This window comes from Neofelis nebulosa, chromosome 12, assembly GCF_028018385.1.
Source record: "Neofelis nebulosa isolate mNeoNeb1 chromosome 12, mNeoNeb1.pri, whole genome shotgun sequence".
NCBI lineage: Eukaryota > Metazoa > Chordata > Mammalia > Carnivora > Felidae > Neofelis > Neofelis nebulosa.
The window spans coordinates 19,816,656-19,828,934 of record NC_080793.1 but is presented as its reverse complement, the minus strand read 5'-3'; the positions used below and the strand labels follow the sequence as shown (position 1 = coordinate 19,828,934).

The window sequence follows — 12,279 nt, the reverse complement described above, 5'->3', positions numbered from 1 at the left end:
GACCCTGCAGAAAGGCAGGTTTTGATTTCTGAAATGACACACCCTCCTCGCTCTGTATATGAGGAGTGCTCACCTCATATACAAAGGATTTATCACACAGGGACTGGATTTTTCTGGGCACCACCAAAAAGAAAGGGGATGGGGTGGGGGGGTCAGGGCTTTCCACATGGTGCTGGCTGGGGCAGCTTTGCAGCTGAGGTGTGGGAACAGCTAGAGGAGAGTTGTAGCTAATGTCCCCAAGCCTAGGGCTGCCCAGATTTAATGTGTCCCATTGCTTGCTCTCACCTCCTTTTGGCTTACTGTCATGTCCTTTTATAATTTGACAGATGTCAAATCATGAGGCTGGGGAGCCACACAAATTGGGCAACTGCAGACACGCCAGAGCCTGGTTACTGCTTCCCAGACCCCTTTGGGTCAAATCCAGTGACAGATACTGAACTATGGTGCCAGGCATGTGTGTTGATTTCTGAGTCACATGTGACTGACCACCTTGGCTTGCCCGGGACTGAGAGGTTTCTCAGGGTGTGGGGCTTTTAGTGCTGAAACTGGGAAAGCCCTGGGTAAACTGGGATGAACTGGTCATCCTGTCTGTCATCCCTGAAACCCCCTTTTCTAGACCTGCCTCGACTCGTTCCATAATCGCTGTGAACTATAGTCTAATTTACTATATATAGGTGTGATAACCCCAGATTCCCTGACTCGGAGGAGTTTGCTCTTAAGGAATATTTAAGAATTGAAGAGATGAATGAATGAATGAATGAGTGAAGAAAAAGAAGTGTAAAAAGAATAAACCCAAGAATCTCTCTTCCCTCAACCCCCAACTTGCTCTATGCTTACAAAGAACTCTCTTAGCTAGTGTCCAAGGGAGAATTAAAATTTTCAGAGGCCCCAGACACGGGTTATGGTGCCTTTCACATTGTCACTGCAAGTAAAACAATACTGAACCATAAAATATGAAAACTTCCATATGCTTTGAGATTAAGATAGGAAAATTTTTTTCTAGGGTAGCTCATTACAAAAACATGAATTCATTCACTGAAAAGAAATCTCTTTCTCCTCTCTCTTATTTGTATTTGATCTTATGTTTTGGTGGTCATGGCATGCTCGTGCCCTGAACAAGTGTTTAGTCTTATAACTGAGTAAATGAATTAGCACAGATATCTGCAAAGACAAGGAGAAATCACTTCTGATTTCTCAATCACGCCTGTTACAACTGGCTCCCTCTGTGGCCTCTAAGAATCCCAGGTTCCCCAGCACCTCCTGAAATGGCCTGTTTATTTTAAATTTTTAAAAATTTTTCATTTAATTTTGAGAGAGAGAGACAGAGCATGAGCAGGGGCGGGGCACAGAGAGAGAAGGAGACACAGAATCCAAAGCAGGCTCCAGGCTCTGAGCTGTCAGCACAGAGCCCGACAGGGGGCTCAAACCCACGAGCTGTGAGATCATGACCTGAGCCAAAGTCAGACGCTTAACTGACTGAGCCACCCAGGTGCCCCTGAAATGGCCTGTTTAAGACTCAAGATTTTGAACTCATTCTTTGTAAGAGATGACAACTGCTGCTTAGAGAGGAAGTCTCACAGTGACAGGCAGGGACACTAGCAGGGGAGGAGGGACAGGCTGGGGAGACACATGCAGGCTGGAGATGTGCTCTTTGTTTTCCTTGAAATTACCTCCTGGCCTTCCTTGGTGTAACCACAACAGTGATGCTCTCTACTTGTCAGCAAGCACATGAGGATGGGTAAGGCCTCCCTTGCCCCCACCCTGGCCAGGCCCTCCACACCCACCCATCCAGCCCCAGCCTTCGGCCCATGAGTCTATTCTGAGGTTGACAGACACAAGGACGTCTCTGGCCTTCCAGCTTACCCGTGTAGTTTTGCCATCCTGGACCAAAGGTGATGGGGAAGAGGTAGAACAGGACAGACACTCCACCTGGTGGGGAGGGTCTCAGACATGACCTTACCTCTCTCCCCTGTGTAGGAGATGACATAACTGTCCACAGGGGCAATGGCTGGCTGCCACATGGCCAAGGCTTCTGAGTCAGTGATGTTGGCTGTCACCAGGCCAGATGGGCCATCCAGGGCTGCAAAGAGAGGTGACTATATGTTGGAGAGATAGGCAGTCATGGGGTAGGACATCAGACACAGCTGCTCTGCAGTCTCCCTGGTCCTAGACTCCTGGTGTTGGGGTTGGGACACAGTGTCTGTTGTGTGGACAGTTCCGAGTCCTGAGTCTGGAGCCAGGACCACCTTGGTTGGAGTCATGATTCCTTCCCTTGCTGGTTCGGTAATCTTGGGTCTCTGTTTCCCTACTTGTAAAATGGGAATACTGCTTCTGTCTGGCTTCATCCTCAGTGTTATTTTGATGCTCACATGATATCGGAGGTGAAAAGGAGCTATATAAACTGTAAAGGGCTGGGCACATGATGAGGGTTATCACTATAGTTCATATCACTTGTTACAAAAACAGGGGGCATAGGCGGCCTGAGGCTCTTCTGGGCTTTAAAGGATAGCTCCAGTTAGGTGGCTCACAGGCAACATGGAGCCAGGCCCCAGAGGCTGCGACCCTGGGTTCTACCACAGCTTCTCTGCCTAGTGTCTGTGTGCCCTTCTCCAAACCTCACTTTCTTCAGGTATCAGAGGGCGGCTGCTCTAAGGATGAATTAGACGATGTGTGTGAAATGTCTGGGATAGCGCTAGCTCACTGCAGCTGCTATTGTTACTTTTTTTTTTTTTTTTGAGTGGGGAAAAGGGGCAGAGGGAGAGGGAGAGAGAACCCTAAGTAGGCTCCACACCCAGTGCAGAGCCTGACGCGGGATTGCATCTCATGCCCCATGAGATCATGACCTGAGCCAAAATCAAGTGTTGGACGCTTAACCAACTGAGCCACCCATACTACCCAATATCCCTTTCTCAGAAACTAACCTAAATACGACTGTTGCCCCCTAGCATCTGCATTTATTACTCAGTTATTCTAGGACAATGGCCCTGGGAGGGTGGAGGGCAGTAGTCATTAGTTTACTTCAAAGATGAGGCTCCTGAGCTCCAAGAGATGTGATGACCCGCCTGAGAAGCAGGAGGAGGCAGAATAATTTTGGAAGCCCACACGGTCTGCTCTGAGTTCCTTCCTGTTTCAGCCTGCCTGAACAGGATCTCCTTTAAATGCCGAGGACAATGGGCCTCAGGAGGAAGTGCATCCAGCTTTTGCAATCTGTTGCCGCGGAGAGTCATGAATGAAAGATTTCTATGGGGGAAATAGGGCCTGTGTGGCAGGGCGGACAGGACTCTGGGTTCAGATGGGATGTTTTAATTGCATATTATCAACTTTTTTAGACTATTAGGATATTTTTAAAATTTCCTATGAGGCCCATTCTTTGGATCCCTTAATGGATTAGACTGGATAATTGCTCGTCTATCAAAGGATAAATTGTTCAGAGACATGGCTGCCTGAAAAGAAATTTTCCACTTCATTCTCCTTCAGTGCAATTCATTATTTCCCCCTCCTTACAGCATGCTGTACAAATCAGGTTATAATAGGACAATAATCCTCTATTTAGAAGAACACAGGGCTTAGAGCGAGGCTGACCCAAGTTCAAATTTGCTTCAGCAATCACTAGTTCTGTGGCCTTGGCCAAGGTATTTAATTTCCCTGGATCTTAGTTGTGTCCTCTGCAAAATGGGAATGATAACAGCCATTTTAATGATTCAACGGCAAAGGGTTTGGTAACAGTGCCTGGAATACAGTGACTGCCCAATCAAGAGTACTTTATGGCTATCCCCATTACATGTCAGTGTGAAGCACCTGTTTGGAAGGACCGCCTCAATAGGCAGGGAGGGAAGGAGGTAGATTAATGTGCACAGTCATTTACATTTACGGAAGCTTTACAGATATCATTTCATGTGATCCTTACAGCACCCTGCAGGGGAAGCAGAATTATACCCATCTTACAGAGAAGGAAACCAGATCCTAGAAATATTAACTGATAGCTCATGTACTTAGAAGTGGTAGACTTGGGATTTCAATCCAGGTCAGTGTGACTCCCAAACTTGTACTCTTTCTTCCACACTAACCCAAGAAATGGAGGCCCAGGGAGGGTAAGGATGAAGGCAAGTTTACCCTGCCCATAAAAGGCTGGGGATGGGCCAGAAATGAGGTCTCTTGTGCTCCAAATTCAGTCCATTTTCCACTAGGGTTTCCCAAATAAAGGAAAAATTTCCAGCTGCTGAGTCATGAGCAATAATACGGAAGGTGAGAAAAACACCTGTGGTGAACGATCCTGAGACGGGCTCACTTTCCTCAAAGCCCTTCATGGCGATGACGCTGACGAGGTATTCTGCTCCAGGCAAGAGCTTTGCCAGTCTGGTCTGAGTCTTGGTTCCGTCCACAGTTACCACTGAGGGTGTCCCTGGAACCCAGCAAAAGCAAGATCGGGAATGGTGAACCTCCCTGAAACATACCATCGCCCCAAAAATGGTGTATCCAATTTGGAAATGAAACTATGCCTTTATCCAGTACCATTTTCTTGACTTCCTCTCATTTGCTCCTACCCTCTGGCGTAAGAGAAGAGGCCTTACTTTTTGTATAATGCTTTTTTTTCCATCCATGCAGATGCCAAAAAGCAAGCCAGGAGCGGAAAAAACATGAAATCACAACGTGCTAAAAATGGCAAGTTTCCATTCAGTAGAGAGTTGGCATGTCATGCACATTTTATTTATTTATTTTTCCCACAAAGACTATGAAAAGCTCACTCTTAACGTATATCTGGTATATTTAACCCATTGTCTTAGCTTTGGAATATACAGACTCCCTTACTAGCAGAGATCCCACTCTTTAAGAAAAGAAGATGGTCATAGTCAAGTTCGTACTTATATTTATTTAAAAGGCCTGAATTTATACTTCTTAGAATTTCAGGGCTGGTGAGGAGCTTGCGTATCAGCTGGCCAAACTTCCACTGGGCTGCTACATCATCCCTTTGAAGAGGTATCAACCACCCTTTCTGTATATCCTTCTGCTTTCCAGAATGTCTTTAGGCAGATTTGACTGTGTATCCCCTCCCCCGCCACCCCCAGCCAAGCATGGTCTTTGTTGTGGCCCCTGTGCGCTGGACTAGAACTCTCAGCTCTACTAAGTCACAACTCCCCATCTGTACCGAGACAGGCCGATTTGGAAATCAAAGGGTAAAACTTCACATACATCCAGCTCAAGATCAACTTTTCAGATCAGTGTGCTCAAAGAGAAAAAGGCCAGTGTATTTAGAGTCTCTACCATTATGAGAAAACAACATTGGGGCCCATTTCTTTTTTTTTTTTTTAATGTTTATTTGTTTTTGAGAGAGACAGAGAGAAACCGACCACAAGTGGGGGAGGGACAGACAGAGAGAAGGACACAGAATCCATAGCAGGTTCCAGGCTCCACGCTGTCAGCATAGAGCCCGAGGCAGGGCTCAAATTCACAAAAGGTGAGATCATGACCTAAGCTGAAGTTAGACACTTAACCAACTGAGCCACCCAGGTGCCCCAGGGTCCATTTCTCACAGAAGTTGAGAACTTCAAGGCTGGAGAGGGTCTTCATAAAATGACCCTACACAAGGTAATTCTTCCAAGGATCTTAGAGAACTTTACAAATGAAATCTATAGAGGTGGTCTCAAATAGAAGGAAATAATTTTCTTTGGTCATATTTGGGGAGGATGGCAAGTATCAGGGTTTCTTCACTATCCCACTCACACCCTCCAGGCCACTCCTCCCCTCCCCTTTTCGAGTGCCCTACCTCCTCCAACAGGGACATAGGTGATCCGGAAGCTCTCCACCTGGGCAGAGGGTGCCATCCAGCTGACAGTGGCTGAGTTTTCAGTGATGTCTGAGAAACTGATTTCCTTAGGAGAGCCCATGGCTGTCAAGGAAAAAGCACAGGAGAAACCCAGAAACAGTCAACTATATTGCTCATCAATGATTCTTCCTGGATTCCTTATCCAGGAAAACACAGCCCCTAGAGTTTGTGGCTGAGCCATGCCTTTAGGATAGAGAATGTGGTAGTCTAGGGTCAAGTTGGGACTCTATAGAAACAATTGTTTCTACAATTGGATAGAAACAATTGTTTCTACAATTCTATAGCCCAGGGCTGTAAAGCAGCCATTCGGTTTCATTTCAGTACAATGTTAACACCACAGCTGACATCTAAGGAAGTGAGGCTGGCTGGTTTCTCAGCTTGGAATATGCCATCCTATCATTTTTCATTTTTAGCATTTTTTTTTCAAACTTTGCATTGTAGCTCCTTTTTATTAAATGATACTAAGACTTGACAATGGTATGGTTCTTTGCAATTGATTGGAATTAACCCTCATTTAGAAACCCCTGAGAAGGTGTGGTTGTAGCCATTTTACAGAGGAGCAAACTGAAGCTTGGTTCTCCAATGCACATTGTTGTGGTGTGACCTTTCTGGGTCCCAGGACTGGGCAGCAGAGCCGGCTGGAATCCTGGGGATCCTGGAAATAATGTTCACATGGAAACTGACCTCGACAAACCCATTCCTAGAACTGGATGGAGGTCCAGAACCAGGAGACCAAACAAACACCTCACACACACTGGGCCCACCTGGGGGGAAAGCCATGTTTCTGCTACAGCCATACCTCCCCCCAAACCCAGTTTCCATTGGCTTTGCTCTGTATTTCTTGGCTTAGCTCCTTGCCCTCTTCAGCTGACCATGTTTAAGCACAGAGTTCAGGAAACAATTTTCAGGCCTCCAGGGAACTTGTTTCTCATCTTTCCCTTCTCCAACCCACGTTGATCATTAAGTTTTAAAACCCACAGCCCACTGTGGGGAGATGTTTTTCTTCCCTCTCCATTTCTTTTTCCCTCCTCTTTTGGCTTTCTCCTGTGACCTGGTAGCACCTCCAGACTCTGAAGGGGTTGACTGGGGTTTTGCCCTCTCCTTGGAAAGCTCTGGAAACCACAAGGGCTCTGGAGCCCGGAAGATCTTGATTGTCCAAACACCACGGAGGGCCTGGGCAACCTGGGGGCAGGTCCCTTCACTTCTGTGGGCCCCGGTTGCTCCATCTGTCCAGTGGAAAAAATGATGCCCACCTACAGGAATATTTTTAGGATTAGCAGAGCTGATGGACGTAAAACCCCTAACAGAATCTGGCATAAAGTAAGAATTCAGTAAACATGATTGCTCTCTCTTTCGTTCCCATGTAACTATTTTTCCCATGGGCTACCCTGGATTTTGAAGTAACTTCCAAGAAAGATCTAGATGAGGCCGGCTGAAGACAAACCAACAAACCCCAGTGAGGTGTGCAGATGAAGGCACTGTGGCTCTCCTGCAGCTCACCGGGGTCCACACCGCCTTTCACTCTGACTGCAAACCTCACTGGTGCAAGTCCTAGCACATTTTAGATGTATCTTTGTGGCCACGGCTTTTGTTTCTCTAGATCCTAGGTTTTCTCATCTACAAAATGGCAATATTATCTGCCATGCTGTAGAAACCATAAGAATTAGCAGCCTCATACATCGTGCCCGCCTGAGGGATGTGCCTGATTAGAGTGGCAGGAAAACAGCCATGTATAATAACATGAAGGAATGGGACAGTAGCGATGGAATTCTAGGTTCATTGGGGTGATAGTTTTGGACAATAGGCCTTCCTAGGTGTGGAAGACTATTTGTTATTTTAGTATATCTCCTTCTGTCATAAATAATGCCCTAAGTCTCCAGGACCACAGCAGAGGAGATGGTCAACGGGAACCTAAAGACAGAGCTTCACACAGCAACTAAATCATACTACTTAAAAGCTGGGAAGACCTAAGCAAGGCAATGCCTCTGTCTCTCTTCCCAAGTGGATGCACGATTTTCAATAAAAACTCCATTATGGAAACATCTGGAATTGTTAAAAAAAAAAAACTCACAAGGAGGTTGATGAGGGCTTTTATCCGTAATTTGCATAAAAATTTGCCTCCCCAAATCTGGAGCAAATGTCCATTGCTTTAATCACCTGGCCCTTGATAATCAGCTTTAAAAATTTATTCTCCCTTCAACATACTTTTTTTTGTACACTTCATATGTCCGAGGTCCTATATTAAGCTAAGGGGACAGCTACTGTAGCCAGTATGGTTTAAGAGCAAGGATTTTCGAGTTAGACTGACCTGGGTTTGAATTCCATTCTGGCCTTACCTGCTAAAAACACCTTACCCCCTAAGGTCTCAGTTTCCCTTCTGTGAAGTGGAACTGACTGTGGCACTCCCTGGCCTGGCTGGGTCATGGTGATTCAGTGAGACGAAAGTGTGTCCGTTGCCCGGCTTCATGTGGCATGGAGCTCACGCTTTATAATTGGTGGTTACTATCTTTATGCTTCATGGGAGTCAGAGCCAGAGGCACCGAGCATAAAGAGCCTGGTTCATATAGAAGGAAGGATTGCCAAGCAAGGGTCTCTGCAGACCTGCTGAGTCAGGCCCCGGGGGCACAATGCTGTTGCAACTCCGGTGTGTGGTTTCAAGTGCATCTGAACTGGAATTGAGCAGAGGACTTGCTGGGAAAGGAATGTTAGGGGGGAATGGGCGGCACATTCTGGGAGTTGGGAGAAGGGACACTGACTCCCCCATTGGCCTCCAGGGAGGAAGGGAGTACCAGGGATGTGTGTGTGTCTGGAGGCAGTGATGGGGACAGGCTAAGGAAGCATTTCAGGCTCCTCACTGAGCACTAGAAACTCCAGAGAAGAAGAATAAAGCCATCATACTCTGTTGTTGGATTTTTAACTATTTTCTGTCTATTCTGGGGACCCTCTATTTGGGCACACACACCGGTGTCTAAATCCCCGATGGCAAAAGATGTTTCTGGTAACTCTGGGCTTTCCAAAGAAGGCCACCACTGCCGTGAAGATGTGGCTCAAACAACGGAGGGGAAGAGGAGCCATTGAAAATACACGGATCACCAGACGGAACAAAAACTTATGACCTAAGTATCCACCAGTAGGGGAATAATTAAGTAAGTAAATAAGGCTCATGGGATTGTCTCTCAGATCTAATAAGCCAGAAACACACATACACTACAGTGTGCAAGAGTGTTGCCCCAACAAAATTTAAAAAAGAGAGCTTAGATTTGTGTCAATTTTGTCTATCTGCATAGACAAGAAAGTGGTAAAATTGGCTGCCTCTACATAGAGCAACTGGGTAGCAGGGACATAGCTGAATAGGGACTTTGCTAGATATCCTTTTTTTTTTATTTTTGAATTTTGAACAAGTGATCCATGAAAAAATAACATTTACTTGAAATCACCCAAACATAAGAATAGCTAATATTGCTACAATGGGCAAGGCAACAAAATACTCAACAGTCATGGGCTTATTTAAACCTCATAGCTGAATTCTGAGTTCAAGTCTACTTGCCAGATGAGGGGACTGAGGTTCAGAGAAGAAAGGACTTGCCCAAGACCACGCAGCTGGTAGAGAGAAAGGATGAGACTCCAGGGAGTCTGCCCAGAGGCTCCAGGCCACACCACTTGGTACACTGCCCCCAACAGCCTTCCCTGCCACTGGACACTTGCTGCTAGCAGCTTGTGCTCAGGGAGCCAGAGGAGAACCTGCAGCAGCTTTTATGAGGATAAGGAGGAACAGAATATCTCAGAGAAGGGTTTACTACTGTGCAGGAAAGAGGAGGAAGGATAGAAAAATGGAAGGGAAACTTTCTAAAGCTGATGAGGTGATGGTGGAATCAGATGTGTGTTGTCTAATGGAGTCACCTCCCCTGTCCTCTCCAAGTACAGAGGGGATTCGGGCACACATGTGCACACACACACACACATGCACATGTGCGCATGCACACACACGCACACACACACACACACACACACACACACACGCTTTGGCTGTGAAATACAAAACCCCAAAGAAAGAAATCAAAGAATGGCTTTCCAAAGCATGGGGTCTGCCTTTCTTTTCTTTTGTTCTTAAAAAAAGAAGAAGAAAAAGCAAAAGCTCTTGATTATTCATTCTCTCTCTCTCTCTCTCTCTCTCTCTTTTTTTTTTTTTTTTTTTTTTTTGCTTCAGCACTGTAGGGCCTCTAGAAAAAAAGATCAGCAAAACAAAATCAGTGATCAGAAGTAAACTTTGAAAGGCAGTGTTTATAAACCAAGGTCAAAAATCAGGCTCCGTCTCTGATCTCAAGTTGTTTTATGGGCAGCCACAGTGAGGGAGAGACAAGGACCCGCATCCCAGGGATAGGGTGTCCAAGTTAATAAGAAACAGGATTTTTCCTCTGACTGAACTGCTGTCTGCATTTCAGCATTTCCTCCACGCCTACAAATACTGATTATGGTTTCTGTAGGTGGCGTCTCCTAGCTCAGTAGGTCCTGAAACTTGATGTAATAAAATACCCATCTCTGGACCAAGAGAAGGTTTTGGCTAATGTTGCACTCAATGCCTGTCAGAGACAGCAAGTATGTACCCTTGTCAGTTAGCTGTCATCCAGCCTGCTTACATTTATTTAGTAGTAATTAAAATAAGATGGTGTTTGGGTTCTACCCCAAACCTGGCCTTGTGACATTAGGCAAATCACATCGGCTTTCTGGGCCACAGATTCTTCATGCACAAACAGAAGAGGCTGGGATATACCATTCCTCTGGTCCCTTTTACCCCTCCTTGTGCTTTTGTGATTCTTTCTTCTGATCCCTCTTTGAAGCAGTCTCTCTCTAGGGAGTGCTATGTCTCTTCTTCTCCCTCAATTTCAGGAAGGAATTCACCCTACCTTTCATAGATCTTTCCCTCTAAAGAGACTGTTACCAATCAACTTTTTTCTCCTTGAAACAACTCACATGTAAAAGGGTCTGCATTTCGCCTCTAATGCCTTTTAAAGTTGTTATGAATATCATATAAAATCAGTGAGCTTCATGAAGAGCAGCTTGTTGACCTTGCCAGCTCCCTCCTTTGATCCTTCCTGATCACGGTACTGATTATTCACACACAGCAACTGATAAATATTCATCTTTATAGGTGGAGGTACCACTTCTCCATTATCCCCTGCCTGCTCTAAGGTCAAACATTTGACCAAAGAACAAGGAATTATACCTCTGCATAAAAAAAAAAAAAAAAAAAAAAAAAAGATGGGATAATTGTCTTAAAGAAGGGTCTTTGGAATATAAAAAATGCAATAATTGTAATGATGATGATGTATTAATGAAAACAATGAAAATCCAAATAGCTTTAATTTACTGAGTTTTTGCTATGTACCAAATCCTCTGCTATGGGCTTTCCATGGATTATCTCATTCAATCCTCCCAGCCCCATTCAATAAATGGCATCATACTCTTCTTGAATTAAGGCTTAGCCAAACTGTCCACACTCACACTGTCTATAATTGAAAGACCTTGGCTGCATTCAAAGATCTTGTAATTTCCCAGCCCTGTGAAAGAAAATCCCCAAGTCATGACTTTTCTTGGTTATATCCTGTTTATGTACAGTACCTGTTGTTGCTATAGCACTGACTGGTTGGGATCGCCTTCCACTGCTTATTCCATAGAGTTCAATTTCGTACTCAGTGGCCTCTCTGAGGCCAGTTATGTCCCTGGTTCGTTCGGGGGCAAGTAGGGTTATTTCCATTGGCTCAGACTGCTTTTTGGTATCTCTGATTTTGAGAACAAAACTGTCGAAGACCCCTTCATCAGCTGTCCAGGACAGACGGAAACCGTCTGGGGTGGCATCTGAAACCAGAAGGTGGTCAACTTCTGGCTCGGCTTCTAGATGGGAGAAAATGGTGGGAGGAGGAGAGAGAACATCATTTACCAGCCAGTGCAATCTTCTTTTCCAGTGGGCGTATCAATATTCAGTGGCCCTGCGGCTCTCAGAGATAGAAGTGTCCTGAATACCAAAAATAAAATTATCCAACACAAACAAGTAGATCTAGGGGAAGGGAAAGATGGAATTCACACATTCACTACAAGCCAAGTGGCTGCTTGCATATGTGAGTTTTGTCTAAAAGCAATTCTATAAATCCACATCTGGACTCAGCTTTGGCTCCTCCCATGCATTATTAAACAAGTTCAAAGCCAATAACTTGTTTACATTTGTGCTCTGATCTCCCAATGGCTGAGTGCCCATCCTCTGTAAGACCTTTTTCTTTTCTTTTAAAAAGATAAATAAACCAGTATTAATGATCTGTAGAGTTGCCTATGATGATACTGCTGATTATATTTCCCTTGATCCTGAGCAAAATGGCCTTTAAAATGTTATGTTATGGTCTTTTTGCTTTTTTCTTGTTAGTACTGTTGTACTAAAGAAGGCTCCTACTCTCGACTTTTTT

At 45.1% G+C, this 12,279-nt stretch overlaps 1 protein-coding gene across 4 annotated transcripts in view; it reads right to left on the bottom strand.

Annotated features, from left to right (window-relative positions):
* TNC (tenascin C) overlaps positions 1-12,279 on the bottom strand; it is a 95,271-nt gene that overhangs the window by 14,234 nt on the left and 68,758 nt on the right. For all 4 annotated transcript variants that reach the window (XM_058694373.1, XM_058694374.1, XM_058694375.1 and 1 more), the window contains 4 exons: positions 11,444-11,716; positions 5,765-5,887; positions 4,259-4,402; positions 1,961-2,080 (listed from right to left, as the gene is read on the bottom strand). In XM_058694373.1, coding sequence (XP_058550356.1) covers positions 1,961-2,080; positions 4,259-4,402; positions 5,765-5,887; positions 11,444-11,716 — 660 coding nt within the window. The remainder of the gene's footprint in view (positions 1-1,960; positions 2,081-4,258; positions 4,403-5,764; positions 5,888-11,443; positions 11,717-12,279) is intronic.